This window comes from Podarcis gaigeae (genome assembly GCF_964106915.1).
Source record: "Podarcis gaigeae genome assembly, chromosome: 13".
NCBI lineage: Eukaryota > Metazoa > Chordata > Lepidosauria > Squamata > Lacertidae > Podarcis > Podarcis gaigeae.
In genome coordinates, this window is record NC_139689.1 from 44,854,920 (window position 1) to 44,879,134 (window position 24,215).

General features: G+C 45.7%; 2 protein-coding genes across 6 annotated transcripts in view; one reads left to right on the plus strand and one right to left on the minus strand.

Annotated features, from left to right (window-relative positions):
* MRC2 (mannose receptor C-type 2) overlaps window positions 1-4,463 on the plus strand; it is an 87,822-nt gene extending 83,359 nt beyond the window's left edge. The window contains exon 30 of the mRNA XM_083709005.1: window positions 1,464-4,463. Within this exon, the coding sequence (XP_083565131.1) occupies window positions 1,464-1,684 (221 nt within the window). The 3' untranslated portion in view covers window positions 1,685-4,463. The remainder of the gene's footprint in view (window positions 1-1,463) is intronic.
* A 1,504-nt stretch (window positions 4,464-5,967) lies between these two features.
* Window positions 5,968-24,215, minus strand: part of MARCHF10 (membrane associated ring-CH-type finger 10) — a 36,511-nt gene continuing 18,263 nt past the window's right edge. For all 5 annotated transcript variants that reach the window (XM_083709289.1, XM_083709291.1, XM_083709290.1 and 2 more), the window contains 5 exons: window positions 22,860-23,026; window positions 18,435-18,544; window positions 11,111-11,224; window positions 9,743-9,776; window positions 5,968-6,698 (listed from right to left, as the gene is read on the minus strand). In XM_083709289.1, coding sequence (XP_083565415.1) covers window positions 6,670-6,698; window positions 9,743-9,776; window positions 11,111-11,224; window positions 18,435-18,544; window positions 22,860-23,026 — 454 coding nt within the window. In that variant the 3' untranslated portion in view covers window positions 5,968-6,669. The remainder of the gene's footprint in view (window positions 6,699-9,742; window positions 9,777-11,110; window positions 11,225-18,434; window positions 18,545-22,859; window positions 23,027-24,215) is intronic.

The following is a 24,215-nucleotide window of genomic DNA, read 5'->3' on the forward strand; positions in this document are numbered from 1 at the left end:
AGGATTCAGAATGCAGCAGTCTGATTGGTCCGAAGGAGCCACCCAATCCAGCTCCAGGTGGAAGTGAATCCGCAACCTGATTGGCCTACAGGAGAATCCCGGAATTAGCCAATCACGTGGGGCCCATTGTGTAAATAATGTATATAAAGCATACGTTTTGGGGGAACTTCCATTCCTCGCTACTATGAGCTGAATAAAGAGCATGAAATCCACACTTGACTCTGAGTATATTTCAACTACCAAGGGAGGAACCAGCCCATCTTAGATTTATAAACATGCCCTTTGGGAAGTCCCAACCGCTCTTAAGACTCTGCAAATACTTGAACGGTATGTTCTCAAAACCTCAGTGGTTTTGCATAGGCAATTGGTGATGTTGCTCCATCCTAGGGGTTGGTCAGGTTGGACCCTGCCAAGGATGCAGGCCCAAGGGGGTGCAAAAATATGCATCTCTCTGCCCTGACTTGGAGTTGTCAAGGGTGCCAGGGACAGGGAGGGGTGCAAAGGCAGCTCCTGGCCAAGGGCGCAAGGGAGCCTAGCTATGCTTCTGGGTGTACTGAGTATCATAGAATCAGAGGATCATTTAGCAATGCAGGAATACGCAGCTGTCTCATATGGGGATGGAACCTGCAACTTTGGAATTATCAGCACCACGCTCTAACCAACTGAGCTATCCATGCTTTCTCATGGATTTATAGAACTTGTATCTTGAGCAGAATTCATCATGCCAAGGGACTCTGTTTACATTTAAACTGAACTGTTAGGTAACTGGGGACCTAGTTTATTTTATTCATCCGTTTTTTTCCTCCGAAAGGAGTGCAGGGTGGCAAGCAACAATTTAGATGGAGGAATGAGCAGAGCTTCTAGTAGTGAGTGGGTGGCACTTCAGTGCTCTGCATACTTTCTTACTCCTCTCCCATGGTTAGAGAAGCTGAATACATTCTGCAAACCGAATTTAACATATCTGTTTATAATATTCACCCCGGAATTTGGTTCTTTGGCACACAAAGGGGCTGTTTTTAGCACAGACAGATCTGTGCAAAAGTTGCCGCTCTGGCAGAGAGATTGTTACAGGCAGGTAGCCGTGTTGGTCTGCCGTAGTCTAAATAAAATAAATTAAATTAAATTTTAAAATTCCTTCCAGTAGCACCTTAGAGACCAATTAAGTTAATTATTGGTATGAGCTTTCATGTGCATTCACACTTCTTCAGATACTTGAAACAGAAGTCACCAGACCCTTATATATAGACAGCAGAGAGATGTTAGGTGGAGATTTAGGGAGATTTTCTCCTTTTGAAACCCAAATGGCAAGAGTTTCCCCATTTCGATGTGTCTGCTCAAAATTCCGCATCCCGCTAAGCAAACTGAAACTAATCCTGGCCAGTTCTGTGCACAAAATCTCCCCCTCGCTCTTCCACAAAAACGGGTCTCCTTCCCTTCTGACCCTTCTTCCCTCTCTTTTGCAGCTTTCCTGGAGAACACAAAGGCCATCGCGGTGGTTATCCTCTCCTCCCTAGCACTGTGTGCCCTGATAGCAGTTGCTATCTATCTGTACAAGCGCCGGAGGACCTCAGAGCGAGGGGCGTTTGAGAGTGCCCGTTACAGCCGTACCAACTCCAACCCCAGTGAATCTGCAGAGAAGAACATTCTGGTGTCTGATATGGAGATGAACGAACAGCAAGACTAGTGGGGGAATTGGCGAGCCGGGGTGGGGGGAGGGAGGGACCTGAGTACCTGTCATAACATGCCATCTCAACATCAAGCCCCCGAGGACAGCATAGGGCAACAGCAGGGTCAATAGATAGGACTGTGAACTGCTAAGGAGATGTGGAGAAATACTAAAAAAAAAAAAAAGTCCCATTTGTATGTGACACTAGAAGAAATTCAACCCTGGCCTTGTACGTCTGCCCTTCTCAAAGAGGAGCCATGGGAGAAAAGGGAAGGTGGTTCATTTGCTGGAGAGAGAGTTAGAAAACCTCATTTTGGATGCTCCAGTCTCTGCAGTGTCTTCTCCACATTTCCTTAGAGAATGAAAATGCATGCATGGTTCTAATATTAAAACAGGGAAGGGCTTGCAGGGTTTCCTCGTGTTCTTCTTGGTAAGAACACGCCTTTCTTATTTTGGATTACTTCTTGAAGCCATGTGGATAGTTTAAAGAGTGATGGGCCCTTGAATTCCTAATAACGGTGGTTCGATCTTCTATTCCTCTGATGCGGAGATACCCCGAGATAAATGCTTCCCCAGCCGTGCCACTGCCATAGAAACCATTCTGCTGTTGAATTCTGTTGCCGTATAGAGGGCCTTTCTGCGAAAACGACTGAAAGTGGTGCCACAAGCGTTTTCGCAGCTTCAGGATGGCCTCTTGGTGACAAATGAGTAACGGGTGTGTGCTTGGGGGTGGTGAGGAAGATAGAAACGTTGCTATTTGCCTCTGCCTCTTTTAACAATGACTCCGGCTACATAGGCACTTCCTTGCAAAACTCATAAGCCATCAAAGAATCGAACATCATTATCAGCCCTTCTACAAACAAGTGGTGGTGGTGGGGAGTTCGCTAAATGGTCCTGGGGGTTGTGTCCTTTTCCCACTGATCACAAAACGAAACAATGCATCGAGTAGGTCAGGTGTGGGGCTGAGACATCTGCATTTTGAACAGGAACAATGAGCATGAGTTGTCCACCCGAGGCAAGGCCTGCTTTCCCCCCAAGAACAAAATGTTGCGGTCTGAGCACTTAAAGAAAATGCATTGTATCTGCAACAGAAACACTGCCCTGAACTTAAAATGGGAAACAAATGCATATTTATTGCAGAAAACAGGGTTTTTTTTGCAGAAAGGCCCTCAGAACAACAGCATTTCTTTTAATTTTGTTGTTGCCTTGCTGGATAAGAGGTATAGACAACTTGTTTTCTGATACTTCTCATTTTATACTGTATCAAAGTGCATGTTTGACAATTATACCCTCTTTTGGGGGTATTTTGTGTGTAGATGTGATGGCCAAAGGTTCTACAATTCCCCCCTTTCCCACTTAATTCTCAATCATTCTAAGCAATGCAACAGGACACTAAAGTTTTCTTGCTTCCAGAATAAGTATACAACTTGGGTTTGAATACCATATGCTAGGAGCTAGTGAGAGATCTTGGGTGAAAGAAATGTGGAATTAAGGGGGAAAAATTGAACGGGATGCTGTGATTGTCGTTTTATCCTCTGCTTCCAACTAAATAACTTTTGAACAGTGGCTGTGCTAAAGATGATAAGGGGAGAATAGTTCTTTTCTGCTACTCAAATAATTATGAGAATTGTTGTATATATATAAAAAAATCTGGTAATTTTCACTTAAGCTGGATATTAAGTGTTCATAAAAATGTTTACCTTTGTCTCTTTAATCGTTAGGTACCTGGAAGCTGCCATACCAGGCCATGGTATGGAGAGTTTCTGAGACAATCTTAGGTTTTCCAGTTCCTTTTCCCTTGATGACTGCTGCTTGTTTCCTGGGCATCTTTTTGATTTAGATAAAGATGTTCATACATATTGGTTTATGGCTAATGCTAAACAACTTCTCTGCTCAGGGGATCGTTTTTGAGGGCTGAATTTGAATGACTTTGCCCTGGACTCCACCATGAGATGTGTGAAGTAACAATGCCTTCGGTAATACGTAGTGTGCCTTCATCTCTCTCATAAGTAGCCACAGGCCAGCCTTGTGTGTCTGGGCAATTGCGGTAAGCTCCCAGGCAAAAGGCCAATTTCTGGGCTCGGGTGCTGGGAACCTCTCATTTTACAAATGAAGCAGCAACCCTTTTGCAGCAATATTGAACAGAGGATTCCAATGCAGACGTGAAAATGGTGCAGGCATGAGAACTCAGTATCCATGTTCACTGAAATGGATATTCTCTGAAACCAAAGCTTCTGCCCCAAGAATGTTGATGTGCTGTATGAGCACTTCTTCAACGTTTTGACAAAGGAATTGTCATGGAAATGCCTTCTGCCAAGAAGGCAAGCCTGCCGGTCAATATATATTCAAGAATTAAGTGCAATAGCAGGCCTGAAAGGAGGGAAGGCTCTTCTCGGATGTGTATGCTGCTGCTATTCCCTCAGACTCTTCCTCAGTAATTATGACAGTACCATAGCCACCCCTTAACAACAGTCTTGACCATCTTATTCCCCTCTCTGCTTTCAAGGTGAATAAAACACAACCAGACAACTATCATTGCGTTCCGTACAAGGAGGGAAGAGGTATATCCCAAAATAATGAGAAGTTTGCTTCTTTGTTTGTTCGTTTGTTTGTTTGTCTGCAATTACTGGAAAAATGCCTCAGATTAAATGCATTTCCTATCACCCTTCTGAATAATGTGAAAAGATGCTGGAAAAGAAACTGGCAACTTTTAAAGTAATTACTTTTGCTTTAAAAAAGAAAAAAGTCTTCTAGAATCTTGGAATAAAGCTTCATTTCCTCATCTGTTTCAGCAAAAGCAGACTCTTCATCTTCTTCCATGGTTTTCAGTAGTCGCAAGAAGCCAAAAATCTCTTTTGCCCCATTTCTTGCTTTCTCAGAATTTACCATTCACTGTGCAGTGCGTCATTTTAATTAAAGTTGCGAAAATTCAACTCTGATTGATCCCAAGATTGGTAATGGCAGAAATTCCTCTTCAGTGGCTATATTTGGACTTAAGATGAATTTCGAGAACGTCAGTCTTGCAGTCTTTTGAGATGAGCAAAATGTGGGCTCAGCCCAATTGTTCAACTCAACCTGTCCCAAACCTTTCAGCTTTCCCATCGCCTACCTCACAAACTGCTCACATAGCCTTTAGGAGAACAGCCAGGGAAGCTCATTCTCAGCTAAGACAATCTGAATGCTAGTGGGATCCACCCAATTTATCAGCCATTGAATTGTGTCAACATGTGGAGAAACCTCTGGAAATAAACTCTTAAAAACTCTAATGCAGTGTTTCCCAACCTTGGGCCTCCAGCTGTTTTTGGACTACAACTCCCATCATCCCTAGCTAGCAAGACCAGTGGTCAGGGATGATGGGAATTGTAGTTCAAAAACAGTTGTCTTTTGAGCTACAATTCAAGGCACTACACTGGACCAGTTAAGCCCTTCAGTGCTAAAACACAATGGACCAAGCAAACCCATTCTGAAACAGAGTGCACATGCGTTTGTGAAAGGCATGATAGCACTGGACGACACCCAATGAGGAATGCCATTCTATCGTAGGCTCTACCACTGGGGCAGATGACGACATCCCAAGTGCCTCTCCCTATGCAAATCAATTCGCTCTAAAGCATAATACCAGTAATACACGTTTTCAAACGCCGCCTTTTCACATTTGACACCAGCAATTGCAGCACAGCAGTAAGTACAAGTTCTTCAAGTGCCGCCTGCTGCAATTGTGAAAATGGGATAAATTTGCTCTAACCTTCAAGTTTCATGGCCTCTTTCCAGTGTGGGCTCTTAGTATACGGTGGACCCTCTAGTTACGTATCGCTTTGGATACATAACTTTTGGGTTATGAACGTGGCAAACCCTGAACACTTCCAGTTATCGTCGTGTGCGCAGAAGTGCTAAATCACGCGGCGTGCACAGAAGTGGCACCTCTGCCTACGGACTTTTCGGGTTGCGGACGGACTCCCGGAATGAATTTAATTCATATCCGGAGGGTCCACTGTAATCAGTAGTCATTCAAGCTGCATTTGCTGCTATTACTATTTTAGCAGCAATCCAGCATTGGCAGTGTTGCAGATGCTGTACAGAACCCAGGAATTGGCAGTCTATGTTGGCTGCGTGATGCAGCAGGGATGGGTGGGAAGGAAAGAGAGGCACAGATTGCCTTAAAGCATCTCTCCTGAAAGTTCTGTCACAAGGGGAATGTGCTGGCTATCTGATATTCACCTGTGGGAATCTCCCTCCAAAACAACAACCTGTTCACTTACTGATCAAATTTTTAAAAAAGAACATGGGAGGGGGTGCCTGAGGAGTGAACAAAAGATTAAATATTTTTTATTAGGGCTTGCCATTCAAAGGAAGGCAATAATGTTATAAGACTGATCATACAACAGTACATCAATACATTTACATTTGTGTGCCATGAAATGTCCTGTGAAAAGGCTGGGCGTACAACAACTCAGTTTTAACGTAAAAAACATTGCTTTTATCTCCAGGGAACCCTGATCCCAAAGGCGCATGTCTGAAATGGTGCAGAGTGGATTCTAGTAGGGCAGGTGCTGCAAATGTAGATACCTAGTTTGCCATCTCGGACGGTTTGCCAGAGGTCAGTCAAAGCACACACACAACACACGCGTGAAACCCTAGCCAATGTTTTAAATTTTGATCTGAGTAGCTGGGGGCCAGGAAATAGGAGAGATTAAAAAGTTTACACTCTGCAAGTTGCTGTTAATAACCCATGTTGTTTTAAAAAGATTGTCAGTCAATATTGCAACTTCAAAAACAAAAAAGAAAAGGGGGAAAACCCACAAGAATCAAACCACACAAACAGCCAAAACAACCCCAGACCCTTAAAAAGTCTTTTGATTTCAATGGGTGACACGGAATATGAGTGGCGTACATACTTATTGTGGCCTGGTGTTAAGAAAGAGTGAAAGTTGAAGGATGTGAAGAAGGGCTCTCGGTCAGATTCCCAAAGAGGTCTCCTCCTTAGATCCTTCTTGAGAGCTCTTTTACCCACTGTTGCCAGAATTGGCTGAATCTGCAAAGATGGAGGAAATAAATCACTTCTTAGAACGCTTTTCTGTATAATGTGGCAATTGCCTTAAATGCATTCAATACACTATTACTCAAAAGAGCAACGGAGGCTCAAATGTTCACCATAAATCCAAATTTAATTACTTATCTCCAGAGACTTGTTTTGACACATTTCATAAAATCGGGGAGCCAGAGAGCCCAAAAAGTAAAGCATCCAAGGTGCCAAATTTAGTTAACTCCTACTTGCCATATGCTAGGACTATCTGAAAAGTTGTGGATATATGTTATGTTAGGAAATTCGACTCAAATAAATGAAAGGCTGCTTTAAGGAGGCTTGTACTGTCAGTCCCCCATGACTGCTGTAAACAATGCAAGAACTATAGGAGTGCAGGCAATCTGGTCGTGGGGGAGAAAATTACCGTATTTTTTGCTCTATAAGACTCACTTTTTCCCTCCTAAAAAGTAAGGGGAAATGTGTGTGCGTCTTATGAAGCGAAGGCAGGATGCACAGCTATCCCAGAAGCCAGACCAGGAAGAGGGATTGCTGCTTTCACTGCGCAGCGATCCCTCTTGCTGTTCTGGCTTCTGAGATTCAGAATATTTTTTTCTTGTTTTCCTCCTCCAAAAACTAGGTGCGTCTTGTGGTCTGGTGCATCTTATAGAGCGAAAAATATGGTATATTTTCCTATGATTGTACAGAGGGAAAAGTTGTCCTTCTAACAGTGCAATTCTAATAACCATGTCTACTCAGAAGTAAGTCATACTGAATTAAGTGGAGCTTACTCCCAGCGGGTTACGATTGCAGTCCAAAGCAAATGTTTTATTTTCAATTCAACTTTTTCACAGCATAAGCTTGCTGTTAAATAAAGAGAGATGGAACTCAAGAAGTCAAGAGAATGTGCAGAGATAACTTGGAGCACAGCTTCAAATTCTACTGAGGCTGCAAGCGCTCAGCTCCGAAATGTGATATTATAAAGGAGGGAAATCCCCTTGGTACATGCAGAGAGCATTTCACCTCATCGCTCGTTAACCACATTGGACACCATGAGTTGGGGCGTTACTGGGGCATAACTAACCAAGCTAAAAAGCTGTTTGCCGCATTTCTGTAACTTAGCTAAATACAGTATAAGGGGCCTCCTGATTTGAATGTTATTCTTATCTAGGAACTTCAAAAGTGGTAAGAGCCATGTGGGTATGTTGACGGAAAACCAACTTTATTTGAACACCTTGAAGGTGTGTGTGTGTGTGTGTGTGTGTGTGTGTGCGCGTGTGTGCTCCCCCCCCCCCCGCACAGTGCTTTTTTCTGGGGTGACACAGGGGTACGCATACCCCTAAACATTTTATGAATCTAAGTTTGGCCTCATTGAGGGGCAGTATTTCAACATGAGTAGGAAAGTGAGAGTACCCATTTTCTAAGAAAAAAGCACCATATATATTATAAGCAGTGGAGCATCACAGTCCTTCTGTGATAGACTTGTCCTTACTTTCAGACATACCCCTAATATAAAACAGACAAAAGCGGAGGAAGAAGACCCTGCCACTAACCCAGATGCGAACACTATCTCCGTGTCTACTCAAGCATTACAAATCCTAATAAAAGCCAATGCCATAGGGTTCACCTGCTTACTCAAGATGATACGCTACAGTCTGCAAAAGAATAAGCAAAACGCCCAGAAACCAATGGGGAGAAGCCTTCGGTTTCCCAAGGCACTTCAAATGGAGATTCCAGTGTGAAATTGCTATATTAGAATTTGCACAAGGAAGTCTTTGCTTGAGCCAAGACAGGCCTCAATCAATTTCATACCCACTGTTGATGTTACTTAACAAAGGAAGGGTTATCATTATCACCAGTTATTGCTGTTGTGATTAGTCGTCATTATAGTATCTGTTTGTTTAAGCCTTATATAGAACTACTAGTGGCCTTCTTGAATCTTGCAGCTTTTTTGCACCACTGCATATCCACCTGAGTGTATATATATTATACACACATACAAATATACACAACTATACCTGCTGACTGAGGATTGTTCTTCCTGCTCTAGTCTGGAAAGCACAATAAACCTGGTAGGCTGTAATCTGAACTAGGAGGGTTTTTTTCTAAGTAAGTAAATGTGCATAGTATTTACCAACAATGAACAGGTCTAAATGGCACAATAGGGAGACATCTCTATTAGCATTCATTAAAATCTCACAATGCAGCAAGCAAGATGGGGAATTTCAAGTTTCCTGAAAGGCACTGTCAAGCTTTAAAAAAAAGTGAGAGGAAAAAAGCTGTGCCTCAAAGCGAAGTTTTATGTTTGCCACAGTGTCAAGCTAATTTCCAGGAGGTAGTAAAAGGGCTTTTAAAGCTCAATCTTCTATAAGAACCCCTGTGAGATTTACTCCTAGGTAAGTAGAGGATTGCAGGCTTGTTAACACTATGCAGAATGCAAAACAGCTCAGATTCACCAGGGGCTACTGGGACAAAACACCTTCCTCCCAATAATGACTATTCATCTATTTGCCTATTTCCAGTGCTTAACAAAACACACAGGCTCCCTGTAAGACAGAGGAATGGGTCTGTGCAACTGGTTTTCTCCATTCATGTTCACTGGGGTAAGTTACAGGGAGAAGCTGCTACCAGCATCCTTGTTGGACAAGTGGATGAAGCTGCGCTTGGGCTTCAGTCCCTACTTGTTTATAATACAACCACTATAGCTCTCTCTCCCTGCTTGTAAATTAATTTCTACCCTTTCAGATACCTTGAGCTCTTCTTTGTACAAAGCAAACAAGGGCTAGGAAACACTTCCCATTTTCATAAAGCCCCATGGAATATAATTCCCATTTTGACAAACCTCCAGTTCTTCTAAAATCACACAGCTTCCCTTTGTTATTTCGAGAAACCAGATTATCTTCTGCAGTGCCTGTGGTTTAATGAGACACTTGCACCTCTGATTAGATGCACCTTAAGGGAATCTAGCATCTTGGTAGATCTAAGATTCCTTTATCAGGAATACTGCAAAAAGTTACTGAGAAATAGGAGTTGCTGTAAGCCCTACATAAACCTACTTTGGTTTTCCTCTGTTCTAGGCTGTCTTGAGAGCTAGGGGGAAAGGAAAAAAGGATTAATACATGTTGTTCCTAATAAGAGTGACGAGACACATAGTATTTCAACAACAATGTTGTTGGCATGGCCTGCGGAAAAGGCACTTTAAAGGAGGACAAAGAAACATCTTAAAAATCCAAGACAAGTGGGTAAACCATCCCATTGCGGAAATGTAAGGTACAGTGAAAATAATGTTAAAAGAGACAATCAATAGGTAAATGTTTGTCTATAAAATGAAAAATAAATTGCTTTCTTTGCCCACAGCCCTATGGCTGGATACCTTTGGGGAGTGCAGTCCTATATCAGGGGGAGGGGGGATTCTGTAGGTTCTTCAAGCAGAAGACAGTAGGTTTGAAAAAAACTTAGAAAGACACCTAGAATTTTGGCAGTTTAGTATATGATGTCACAAGTAAAGCATGCATTTCTACCAAAGTACATACCAATAAGCACCCATAGGTTCCTTTTTTTATATCTGTACCTTACATATGGTCATATTAAAGCTATTGGCCTGTTTAAGGCATCCTGGATATTTATCACGTGTTAGAGGATTGTAATTTCGTAGCTAAGTCACTTTATTTATTTATTTGTTCACTTGTTTCTGATGTCATAAATGAGACACATGAGGCAAAGGGAAGAGCACTTGTGTGGGGCAATGAAGGGGGTGAAAGATATGATAGTGTCTGAGAGCCAGCCCCATGCAACCCTGTAAGTAGCAAAAAGGGGTCATAAATGTGTAACTGATTTAGCAGTTATCTGACAGGACCTAATTACCAAATGGCCAAAGATGCTGACAGATACAGAATGCATGTACAGCTATGGTTGCTACAAGTGCACACTGAAGACAGCCCTTGGAAAAAAAATCACATTGCAGCACAGAGTTTTTATGGCAGTGCTTACGGTCCTGTACTGACATCAGATTAGCCAAGAGGCAGAATAGAATGCCCTGCGATAAAAGATGAAGAACTGGCATTAACTGGTTTTAGGCTGCAATCCTAAACACGCACCCTAGTGCCTGTTGAGCAAAGCAGGACTTACTTCTAAGAACATGCGTAGGATTGCCCTGTCTCACAACCAGCATAGTAGGGCAGTTGAGTCTAACCGAATGATGCGATTCATCTCACAGCTGCTTCACCCTTTACCAGTTTAGGTACCCTGGTATTTTCAGCAGAGGCCAATTTCTGCTCCTTGAAACAGGACCCTAAGAGTTTGGGTCACTTTTACATCAAACACCTCATACATAACTTATCACAGCAATCACTGATGGGAGGCTAGTGAACTTAGGTTGCTGTGTATAAACAATGAGATGGAATTAGATATCTTTCTCCTCTTACCCGATCTCGGGAGGCTTGGTTGTAGTTTAATCTCATGAGTTCTGCAAACCTTTGCTCATACAGGTGAAGCAAGAGCACAAGGTAGAGGCCTGAGTTCATCAGTTCATCCTGGGCCTGTATGTAGGGGGAGAAATGCTTTTGAGTTTCTGCCACAACTGGATGAGCATGCTAGCTGCAACTCCACATGACCCCGGTTGCCTTCCATGAGCTTCTGAAGCAAGGAGGCCTTGTCTATTCATGGAGGCTCCCTGAAGATTTCAGAACTTTTTGCATTGCTAGATGCAGGGATGGGGAACATTTTTCTGCCTCATACAGAACTCTGTGGGTTCTGCGTGGCGTTGTTGGGTGGAGCAACGTTACATCCCAGCCACAAAAAGCCAGAAGTTTCCTTCCATACCATTCTCCATCCAAGCTATTAGCATGGCCGCAGTTCAATGACATATTTCAGCCAGACAGAAACCCTTGAGAGGACAGAGATAAGAGGCAGTGAAGGGTCTGAGGAGGGCAATTTGAAGAGGGTGCATGGTTTGGGGAGAGTCCTGAATGGCTGCATTTGCCCCCTAGGTCTGAGGCTCTTCAAGCGTGCCTTGTTGTCTGCTTGCATTTCTTTCGCCAAAGCTTGTGTTCCCTTTTCCTTCTGATTCAGGCAAGATTTCCATTTTCTGAAGGATGCCTGCTTGTCTCCAATGGCTTCCTTGATTCTTCTCATTGACCATGGCGGCACCCACTTGGCCTTTGTGCTACATATTCAGTCTAGCTGAGCTTCTAATGTTCTGGTCTTATATATCCTTCAGCATTCCCTTTCAACTTCCCTTTTATCAATATCCTTATTTTCTAAAAATTTCTCCTTTGGAAGCCAAACATGGAAATTGTCAACTTACATCTATGTTGACTTTGACAGCTTCACAACCGCTGTTCACAGTCAATTCAGCAACACTTACGTCTCACACTAGTTCCTGGGTACCACTTAAGATCAAGGCCAGGGTGACCACCTCTCTCGCCATTTCCATGACAAGCTGTTATAAAGCACAGTCATTGCAGGGCATCTAGAAATGCTACCTCTCTGTCGTGAATTTACCTAGTCAATTGAAGCTGCCAGTTTCTACAAAACATCTTCCTTTGGATGCCTTATTCATTCATTATTCTGCTCTGGTCAGACCTCATCTGGAGTACTGTGTCCAGTTCTGGGCACCACAGTTCAAGAAGGACACTGACAAACTGGAACGTGTCCAGAGGAGGGCAACCAAAATGGTCAAAGGCCTGGAAACGATGCCTTATGAGGAACGGCTAAGGGAGCTGGGCATGTTTAGCCTGGAGAAGAGGAGGTTAAGGGGTGATATGATAGCCATGTTCAAATATATAAAAGGATGTCACATAGAGGAGGGAGAAAGGTTGTTTTCTGCTGCTCCAGAGAAGCGGACACGGAGCAATGGATCCAAACTACAAGAAAGAAGATTCCACCTAAACATTAGGAAGAACTTCCTGACAGTAAGAGCTGTTTGACAGTGGAATTTGCTGCCAAGGAGTGTGGTGGAGTCTCCTTCTTTGGAGGTCTTTAAGCAGAGGCTTGACAACCATATGTCAGGAGTGCTCTGATGGTGTTTCCTGCTTGGCAGGGGTTGGACTCAATGGCCCTTGTGGTCTCTTCCAACTCTATGATTCTATGATTCTATGATTTCATTCTCCACTTCATTATCGTCATGGACATTTTGTTAAGGGGGATGATAGTATATCCCTAGTACTAAATGACTCTTGGGATCAACACTCTGATTTAATAATAATAATGATAATAATAATAATTATTTATACCCCACCCTCCCCAGCCAAGACCAGGCTCAGGGTGGCTAACAACCAATAATAAAAACAAGTTGATTAAAATACAATTTAAAAACAAGATTAAAATACAACATTAAAACATTAGGATGCAGCCTCTTCACAGGAGGAGAAAGGAAAAAGAAAGAGGGCGAGGGAATCAAACTGATTCTAAGCCAAAGTGGAACCAGGTGGAACAACTCTGTCTTACAGGCCCTGCGGAAAGAAATCAGATCCCACAGGGCCCTGGTCTCATGAGACAGAACGTTCCACCAGGCCGGAGCCTGTGTTGAAAAGGCCCTAGCTCTGGTTGAAGCCAATCTAACTTCCTTAGGGCCTGGGACCTCTAGGGTGTTGCTGTTTATGGACCTTGAGGCTCTCCGTGGGGCATACTGGGAGAGGCGGTCCCGTACGTATGAGGGTCCTAGGCCGTGAAGGGGTTTAAAGGTCAAAAGCAGCACCTTAAATCTGACCCTGTACTCCACCGGGAGCCAGTGCAGCTGAAAAGCACTGGGTGAATATGCTCCCATGGCAGAGACCCCGTGAGGAGCCTTGCTGCAGCATTCTGCACCCACTGGAGTTTCTGGGACAGCTTCAAGGGCAGCCCCGCGTAGAGCGAATTACAGTAGTCAAGCCTGGAGGTGACCATTGCATGGATCACTGTGGCCAGGTCGGGGTGGGAAAGGTAAGGAGAGGAGTCTGCCCCTTTTGTGATTTCTAAATTGTTGGACTTTGAGGTACGGAATGCTTCCCTGTTGTTCCTATAGAATTTGTTTTCCAAGATAACCATATGCCACCAGTTCTGCCCATTCTGCCAGGTTTTCAATACACCTGCTGTATCTATCCTGTCCTTTAAAGCCAAGCACTCCAACTCACTAATCTTGGCTCAGAGGCTTCTTGCATTGGCGTGTAAACACTAACACACCGCATTTCTGTACAAATTGAATTTTTCCTATGGTGCTTTGGCCTGTTTAAACGGCTATCTGTCCCTCTGCATTTTAGATGCCCAGTCCTAGTTTACTGCTGGTCCTAGTTAACTGATGCCTGGTCCTAGTTTACTGATAATCATAAACATGTCTTTCCTGGCCATATTTTTTCTATATAAAAGTGCACACCATTCTTCATTAGAAGATGATTCATCCTGGTAATTTCATTTGGGGTTTTCTATCATTTCCAGCTCAGCTAGGACAGCAAACATTTCTCTAAGCACAGGTGCCTTTCAAATAAGCTGCTACCAATTGCTGAATTTTTCTTGTAAGATACAGAAGAGCTGAAGAGCCAAACCAAAATAAAGTAAATAGAACATACATTTATATACAGTAGTGTTACGATACTGGGTGTTCGGCTTTCAGGACTGCATTGTCTCTTTTCAGTACCACTCCCACCCCAGTTAAAAGTCAAAAGATGCAGGTTTTAAGAGTTTACTAAGGTATGTTGCCATTTGAAAAACACAAAATAAAAAAACCTCTGAGAACACTGATGTACTGAAATCCCTGTAGAATAAAGACAAGGTGGGATTTCCCTCTTGTCACAGCACTTTCATCTCTACCTAACAAGTCATTTAATGACTTCATTTAATTACAAGTTTCGTTTGTTTAAAATTAATTGTCCAAGGTGATTGTCAGGGAACTGCCATCGGAGAGTCAGGTAGTGGAAGGGCTCAAGGAGGCTAGGAGAGCCTCGGATGCGGAGGAAGGAACCAGTAGGGGTAGAGGGAGAGTTCCTGCAGAAACTCAATCAGAGGAAGGGCTCCAAGATGTTTCCAGTGAGAATAGCGGGGAGGGCTCAGGACCTCCGCTGGGGACGCCCACTCTGCGGAGGAAACTGTCACGCAGAGAATCCAGAAGAAGAGTTTCCGTCAAGGAACTCTTATGTTGGAGTAAATTCCGGAAACGCCCACTGACGGATTCTGCCAGTGATTGAGGTAGCCACGTACCCATGGCTCCTCGGACTGGGAAAGTTTAGGAACTGATGGTAAAGCTTGGAGGCTTTAAACGCTTACGCACGAGCAGCCCCCCCCTTTCCCCATTTCAGCAATCCGTCAGTCTTTGAAGCTGCTTGTGTGAAGGAGAGGCATCATGAGCAACCCAACCGGAGCCGGAGGAGCAGGAGGGGCTGGAGGGGGACCAACTCTGGAGGAGAGAAACAGAGCTTTGGAGCACCAGCTGGCACTGCTAATGTCGCGGCTCGAGGAAAGGAGGGCGCAGGATGCACAGGGGAAACCCACTCCTATCGGAAGGAAGGTACCTGGGTTGGTACAGAAATTTGGGGGTGATCCAAGGAACTACCAAGCCTTTAAGACAGAGATGCAATATGCACTAAACCTGCAACACAATGACTTTGCTGATGAGGAATCGAGAGTGGCTTTTGTGATTGGACACCTCGAGGGAGGGGCTAGAGATTGGGTGAGACCCCTGATGGCAAACAATAATAGCGCCTTAAAAGACTTGAGGAAATTCTTTGGTGCGATGGACTTGATGTTTTCCAGCCAGATTGAACAGGGCGTGGTACGCAGACAGTTAATGGCGTGCAAACAGGGAAAGCAATCAGTCAGAGAGTATTGGACACAGTTTACCGTGCTTATACATAAATTGGGGTGGAATCTGTCTTCGGACCCGATACAAATGCTGTTTGAAGAAGGTCTAGCCCCAGCGGTGAAAGATGAACTTTCCCGCGCGCCCCGTCCTGAGTCCATGGATCAGCTGACCAAGTATATGGAGGAGGAGGGAGCGCCAGAAGAGAGACATGTCATCCCCGAGGACCACTGGGTGTGTGGGGCAGCATTGGTAGGGCAACGAGAACTAGTAGAAGGGACAGAGAATGATGAATACGCCCAAGAGAAGCTCAGAGGGCTCAGGAGAGCCGGTGTGCTGGTCCCGGGGGTAAGGTACCGTGGGCGTAAGCAGAGTCCACACGAAGAGGGGCGAGGTCCGAGGCGGAGAGCCGGGCGGGGAACAGGAACACTGGAACAGGAGACCGAGCAGGGAACAGGAACACCGGATGATCAGGAACAGGAGGCTGAGCAGGGAACAGGAGCACCGGATGGTCAGGAACAGGAGGCCGAGCAGGGGTCAGGAACACAGGAAGGTCCGAAGCCAACAACGACGTTGCTCCCGCAACCTGGGACCGGGCTGACTAGGCTTTTATCCTCTTCTAAGGCCGGGGGCGGTCCCGGCCCCCAGGAGCCCCGCCTCCTCTGGCCTTAAGGCGAGCACTCCTCCTGGGAGCAACCAGTTCCCTTCGCCTCTCTGCCCTAAGCCTCTGCAGATCAGGAGAGGCCGAAGGGTTACTGGGCCCTGGAGGAGGCTCACCTGACGCCACTGAGTCCTCAAGCACCTCTGGGGCCAGAAGGGTTTCACCTGGGGCCAGCTCCTGGTGCTCTGCCACAGGTGCAGGCTCTTCAGCATCTAGGCCTTGCCCCAGTTCAGCCGGCCCTGGAGGCGGGGACTCCTGTGCAGGCTGGGATTCCTCTGGTTCATCCTCTGAATCGGAATCCCAGGCCATCACAGCCGGGGAGATCACCGGGGGTTTTGAAGAAAAGAACGGGGTGTTGTACTACAAGGGGGCCTTGTACATACCAGAAGGGGAATTGAGGGGTAGGGTACTCAAACAACTGCACGACAGCCCCACCGCGGGGCACTTTGGGCAACACAAAACAATGTGGTTAGTTACCAGGCAATTCTGGTGGCCCAAGGTGAGGGAAGATGTACGAGAGTATGTAAGGGGGTGCGACCGCTGCCAGCGAGCAAAGGGGGAAAGGGCGGCACCAGCGGGGTTGCTGGAACCATTACCCACACCTGAACAGCCATGGGAGGCAGTTTCCATAGATTTCATGACGGATTTACCAAGATCCAAGGGGAAAACTGCGGTAATGGTAGTGGTAGACCTGTTAACCAAGATGTGCCACTTTATAGCTTGCTCACATGCGGTAACGGCGGAAGAAACCGCCAGGTTGTTTGTAAAACACGTTTTTAGGTTGCATGGCGCCCCCTTGAGGGTGGTTTCAGATCGAGGGAAACAATTTACGTCCAGGTTCTGGAGGAAGCTCATGAGCTTACTGCACGTGGAGGTCAATTTCTCAACCGCCAGACACCCAGAAACAAATGGGCAGGCGGAAAGGGCAAACAGTATTCTGCAACAATATCTGAGGTGTTATGTAAATGACAGGGAGAATGATTGGGTAGAGAAATTAGCCCTGGCCGAATTCATGTACAATAACGCGGAAAATGTGTCCACGGGCATGAGTCCGTTTTTGGCCTTTAAACTCAGGCTGCCAGACAACATGAAACTGCATCCAGTATTCCATAGGTCATTACTATCACCATACAGGGAGGGGCGAGAATTTGGGGAACGCGAAAGTGAGGTTACTGCGGCACCGCAAGTAGAAGAGAGGGAGCGGAGCTGTCATGTAGCAGAAATTCTCGACTCTCGGTGGAAGGGGAGACAGGTGGAGTACCTAGTGGCATGGGAAGGGGAACCGGAGTCCGAAAATACCTGGTTACCGGCAGAAATGGTCAAGGATGAGGTCTTAGTAGGAACATTTCATCGCCGGTTCCCAAGGAAGCCCCAGCCCTTGGCTAGGTTCTGGGAGGAACACTTCGGCACCACTGATGAGGAAGAGGAGTTCGAGGGGTTCCCAGAATCAGGACAGGAAGAGGAAGAAGAATCAGATGGGGAAGAGTATGGGGGAAGAAGGGACAGTAGTAGGTGGAGAGCGGTTTTTGAGTCCACCGAAGATGAGGAGGATTCCTTCCGGGGGTTCCCAGCCTCACCACCCAGAGAAGAGGGGGAAACGGGGGGTGAGGGGGGTCCTGGAGAGGAGGTGGATGTCAGGGAACTGCCATCGGAGAGTCAGGTGGTGGAAGGGCTCAAGGAGGCTAGGAGAGCCTCGGATGCGGAGGAAGGAACCAGTAGAGGGAGAGGGAGAGTTCCTGCAGAAACTCAATCAGAGGAAGGGCTCCAAGATGTTTCCAGTGAGAATAGCGGGGAGGGCTCAGGACCTCGCTGGGGACGCCTACTCCACGGAGGAAACTGTCACGCAGAGAATCCAGAAGAAGAGTTTCCGTCAAGGAACTCTTATGTTGGAGTAAATTCCGGAAACGTCCACTGACGGATTCTGCCAGCGATTGAGGTAGCCACGCACCCATGGCTCCTCGGACTGGGAAAGTTTAGGAACTGATGGTAAAGCTTGGAGGCTTTAAACGCTTACGCACGAGCAGCCCCCCCCCTTTTCCCATTTCAGTGATGTGCAGGTTTTTGAAAATGATCATCAACTAGCATTATTTGGGAAGTTAGACATTGCTTAAAATATGAAAACTGAGTAAGTGCATATCTCTCCCTTGAACATTCTGTTTTCCATGAAGACTTACAGGTCTTTGTGAAGCAAGAAGTTCAGGTTACCTGTTCTGTTTAATACCCGTAGCCTCTTCTCGGACCTTACAATGAAAGGTGAGTAAAAAATAAATAACAGTTCATATGAAGACCTTATCAGGGCGCCCATTTCGTTTCTTACCCGAGACTGCTGATGATTCCTGTAATAGTCGTTCACGTTAAAATCATCCAGATCTACAGTAAGGCTCTGCTTACAGAGTTCACATGTTTTCACTGCACCAAGTTCAGCACCTGAAGAACAAAAATTATTTGCTTTATCTTATATGCAGCACATACTTGCTGTAGGTTGAAAAATTCCACATTCCACTGAATACTACTCCAGAAATTTGTTCTGTTCAAGGCTCTGTGTATACCTTGTGATACAATATTTGGCACCAGAGGTACTAGCATGATTTTCTGGCCACAATACACTATATGTGGATTGGGTACCCCACCCTATTTACAAATGAGGACAGAGAGTAGCATATACTGTATTGGCCCAAATATAAGCCACACTTTTTCCCCTCCAAATTCCGATTGTGAAAAGTTAAATTGTGGTTTATACTTGGAACTGAGCACTGCATGCCCGCCTCCCAGCACTACCGCCCTGAACGGGGGACAGGGGTGGCCGGTGCCAGCTTGGGGAGGTGATGCCAGGAGTGCTAAGAGGCGGGCGCACAGCGCAGCACACTTGAAACTGAGTGCCAGTGGCAGTTTGGGGAATGGGGCACCGAGCGCCGGCCGACCCCGGTTCAGGGCAGTACTGCCAGGAGGTGGGTGCGCAGCACATTTGAAACCGAGCGCCGGCTCTGTGGGCCAGATCGCGTCTGCACAAATGCAATTTCCAGTGCTGCGGAAGCAAATCCCTGCTCTGCCGGTTTAGCGCAGCGTGCGGGGACTCGCCAAGCGGGTGGCTTGGTTTGGGGGCGGCTGGGGGGCCATTTAAATGACCCCAGTGGGCTGCCTGTGGCCCATGGGCCACAGGTTGCTGACCCCTGATCTAATCATATGTCTGAGAAAAAGATCTCTTGAACTACTTTTGTTTTGGAAATTTTCACAGGGCCACGTTCATCTTTTGTGAGACGTTCATTTGATCTAAAGCTTGGGAGGCTGCTAAGCCTCGTGTTGGGGTTTGCCCAAGACATTTTGCTGCCTAAGGTAAAAGACAAGTTGGTATCTCCCACCCCAATTCCATGTATCCAAACTGACCATACTGGAGCTGAAACTTACTTCAGCACAATGGGACCATGCTTAGCTCAGTTGGTAGAGCATGAGACTCTTAATCTCAAGGTTGTGGGTTCGATCCTGTACAGTGGTACCTCGGGTTAAGAACTTAATTCATTCTGGAGGTCCGTTCTTAACCTGAAACTGTTCTTAACCTGAGGTACCACTTTAGCTAATGGGGCCTCCAGCTGCCAACGCGCCGCCACCACACAATTTCTGTTCTCATCCTGAAGCAAAGTTCTTAACCCGAGGTACTATTTCTGGGTTAGCGGAGTCTGTAACCTGAAGCGTCTGTAACCTGAGGTACCACTGTATTGGGTGAAAGATTCCTGCATTGCAGGGGGGTTGGATGAGATGACGTTGAGGTCCCTTCCAAGTCTACAATTCTGTGATTCTATGTTCTCTGTCACACCTGAGGGCAACAGGCAGGGCTGCTGAGCAGACAAGGCACAGCTTGGAGCAGCAGCAGCAGCAGCAGCTTAGCTTTGTTTTAACTTAAAGGAGAGAAGACAAGAACTTTCACTGAATTGTAAGAATCACTCCCCCACCCACATGCCCCAAAAGTGCTGCAACTTTTGCCTGTCCCCACAAAACCTGCTGATCTTTCGCTCCCCACACCTTTGTGGGGAACAAGTGATCCTACAGAGGTGCAGTGGGGGAATTCTAGGTAAAGGTAAAGGTACCCCTGCCCGTACGGGCCAGTCTTCACAGACTCTGGGGTTGTGCGCCCATCTCACTTAAGAGGCCAGGGGCCAGCGCTGTCCGGAGACACTTCCGGGTCACGTGGCCAGCGTGACATCGCTGCTCTGGCGAGCCAGAGCCGCACACGGAAACGCCGTTTACCTTCCCGCTGGTAAGCGGTCCCTATTTATCTACTTGCACCCGGAGGTGCTTTCGAACTGCTAGGTTGGCAGGCGCTGGGACCGAGCAGCGGGAGCGCACCCCGCCGCAGGGATTCGAACCGCTGACCTTTCGATCGGCAAGTCCTAGGCGCTGAGGCTTTAACCCACAGCGCCACCTGTGGTCTTGGGGGAATTCTAACCAGCTACAAATAAAGCCACAAGCCTAAAGGTGTTGGATTTGTTTCCAACAGTCCTCAGCACCTGGGCAGCACTGTCCCTGTTTGTTTGCTGGGTGACACAGGAGAACCAATGAACTCTTGCTTGGCCCTGTCCATTTCTGTGCATGATGCCTGTGTTGAAACCCAAACAAGGTGTGAACATTTGAAATACAGTGGTGCCTCGCAAGACGAAAAGAATCCGTTCCGCGAGTCTCTTCGTCTTGCGGTTTTTTCGTCTTGCAAAGCAAGCCCATTAGCGGCTTAGCGGGCTTAGCAGATCAGCTGATAAGCGGCTTAGCGGCTTAGTGGATCAGCTGTTAAGCGGCTTAGCAGATCAGCTGATAAGCGGCTTAGTGGCTTAGCGGATCAGCTGTTAAGCGGCTTAGCGGCTTGGGAAAAAGGGGGGGAGGGAAAAAACCCCGCAGGAACTCGCAAGACATTTTCGTCTTGCGAAGCAAGCCCATAGGAAATTCGTTTTGCAAAGCACCTTCAAAACGGAAAACCCTTTCGTCTAGCGGGTTGTCCGTCTTGCGAGGCATTCATCTTGCGGGGCACCACTGTATCTCTTTTCCTAGTCATCTGCTGCTGATGCTCTTCATCAGTAGATGGTCAATGACAAGATCAACTAGCCCAACCATAAACTATTAAGCTGTGGTACCTGGTTGGAACACAAGGTTGCTTGCTTTCATGATATTTCTTCTAAGTGTGCATGTACTGTTTGGGTGTACAATCTGCAAAATTTGGGAGCATTTTCTCAGAGAAAGCACATAAGCATCACAGCCTGTTGTTTTCTTGGTTTCGAGATCCTTTTTGATGTGCTGATGCTAAAGAAAGTCATTCCTAGTTAATTTTCTTTGCCTGTTCTATCATGCTTTTCCATTCCAGTAAGGTATTAAATGACTCATTCTCCCTGCTTTGGCCTGATGTAACCTTGTTATACCATTTAACCCCAGCATAGACCAGACTATCAAGGATGATATCATTGAAGAAGAATAAGTGTACAGTGGTTAAGTACTTAATTTGTTCCGGAGGTCTGTACTTAACCTGAAACTGTTCTTAACCTGAAGCACCACTTTAGCCAATGGGGCCTCCCGCTGCCACCGCGCTGCCGAAGCACGATTTCTGTTCTCAACCTGAAGCAAAGTTCTTAACCTGAAGCACTATTTCTGGGTTAGCGGATGCGTAACCTGAAGTGTATGTAACCTGAAGCGTATGTAACCTGAGGTACCACTGTAGTTATTTTCACTGTTACACCATATACACGTGTCTTTGAGGGAGGGAAAGCATTTGCAAAATCTGTTTTACTTTAAATAATTCCACTTTTATGTGGCCATTTCTCATGAGCTGTATGCAGAAACAAAGGTAATGAAATTACAGGTTTGGTAGTTACGGAGGGCTTGTTTTTTGTCCAGCCTCCAAAGCCAATACATACTCTGAGTAGGCATAGTGTACAGGAGGATATTCCTTTGGCAGAACTACATGTAAAAGTCCCTCCTTACTGAGACTATAAATAATTTTACTGAAGCATGTTAGTAAACCATCTTGCAACACATAAAACACCCGGATAACTTTGAAAAGCTGTTGAAAAACACTATATATTTTAACCAAATAGTTTTAAATGAATTGAATGTATAGAAGTCCAGTTATATGCATTTTTCTTTCATATAAAACATTCCAAATTTGTGGCCTTTCTCCAACTGATTTTGGTGGAGTTCAGGTATGCTTATTGTGACATCTTTCTGACAGCTCAAACCTAGGCATGTCTGAAGGCAGCCCTGTTTAGGGAAGCTTTTAATGTTTGACGTAGTACAGTATTTTAATATTTTTTTTGGAAGCCACCCAGAGTGGCTGGGGAAGCCCAGCCAGATGGGCGGGCTATAAATAAATAAATAAATAAATAAATAAATAAATACTAAGAAGAAAAGTCTTTTTAAGTTTAATGGAGCTTACTCCCAAGTAAGTGGGTATAAGATTGCAACCTCAGTATGAATAAAAGCACGTAACATTTTTGCTGAGGTATTCTCAGCCCTCTCTTAGTGGGAGTTATAAGATTTCCCCAGACATGTACGTAGCACCTGATGAGCAGCCTAGTTCAAGACTGAGCAAGTCATATTTCTGCCACTTTTGATTGTTGCCAGAGTAGAAGGGGAACAGTCAAGCATTTCTAAATCTAGTTTTGCTTTGATGTCAGCAGACAGTACATACAGTGTGCCTGGGCCATGATGGAATTTTAAACTAAATTACATGCTAATGTTCTTTCTTTGCTTAAACTTGCAAACTCACCTGATTTGATCTTAGCCTTTAACCAGGTCTTTAGACATTCCTGATGGACAAATCGAAGAGTCCCGCCACACCCGCACGGTTCCAGCAGTGGATTGGTTATGGATCCCCCAGCAATCTGACATATCCGACACTGATCTCCCTCCTCTTCAGAGTCTTCTGCTAGGAGACTGGAGATACAGCAGAGGTTCCATAATTCAAAAACAGTGGTCTGGAGGAATGACCTTCAATAGGGCATGATTGCAATGAATTTGAAAAGTGAAATTTATGGAGTGGGGTAGGGGAGAAGAAAGCAAAAGGATTCCTTCTAAATTCCCCTCTCACATGGTGGGTGAGACGGTCCTACTAGACCAGGCTTCCTCAACCTCGGCCCTCCAGATTTTGGGGACTACAATTCCCATCATCCCTGAGCACTGGTCCTGCTAGCTAGGGATCATGGGAGTTGTAGGCCAAAAACATCTGGGGGGCGATTATGAGGAAGCCTGTACTAGACATATGCTCAGTTCAATGGATATGCATAACTGAGGCAAGGGAGGGTGTTCCCCTACTGCTAGATGCCGCACCAATTAAGGAATATCACAGCAACACTTCCAAGGCTGTCTCTAACGTGAGTTCCTTCCTATCACTGCCTTGCCCCGCCTCTGATCTGCCACGCAGGTAGCTCTTTCTGTTTGTGATCTATTGCAATTTAGATTGAAATGTAACTTGCTAAAAAAAGCTTAGTACAATACTGTAGGAGTAATATATCTGCCAACAAGCAATTCTATGATTCTATGTAGGCCGGAAGATTACAAACATCCACGTATTTTTTTCTTCTTACCTATGTGAGACCACTGAGAGACATGCATAATCAGATGATTTGGGGTAAGGTGTCACTGATGACACTCTTAATCTGTATCAGGAAAGGCAGTTCAGGTGCTGGACTGTGACTCACAGCGCCTGCTGTGGCTGAAGAGGCCCGTAACTTGTAACTGCTATCTCCCGCATTGTTTGTGCTGCGCTGGTGGCACCGAAGTGACCTCACCGGGGGGGGGGGGGGAAGCTTGGGCAGTGTGTATGAAGGTTCTGGGCTAACGAGATGACAAGACTGATGTGGTCCAAAAGAAAGCTAGTAATTGGCACCAGCTTAGCTGGTGATTCTCTAGCGGTTTGAAATCAACCCTGGAGGCCTACTCCATTCAGTGCTGAATGATAAAGTCCCAGAGAACCTGGGCCCCAAATATCTAAAAGAGCTCCTGTATCAATCTGCTCGGTTATTATGACCAGCAAGAGAGGCTTTTCTTACAATTCCACCACAAAGTGAGATATGGGCAACAGTGGCCTATGAGAGTGACTTATTGGTTGTGGCCCCCCAGCTGT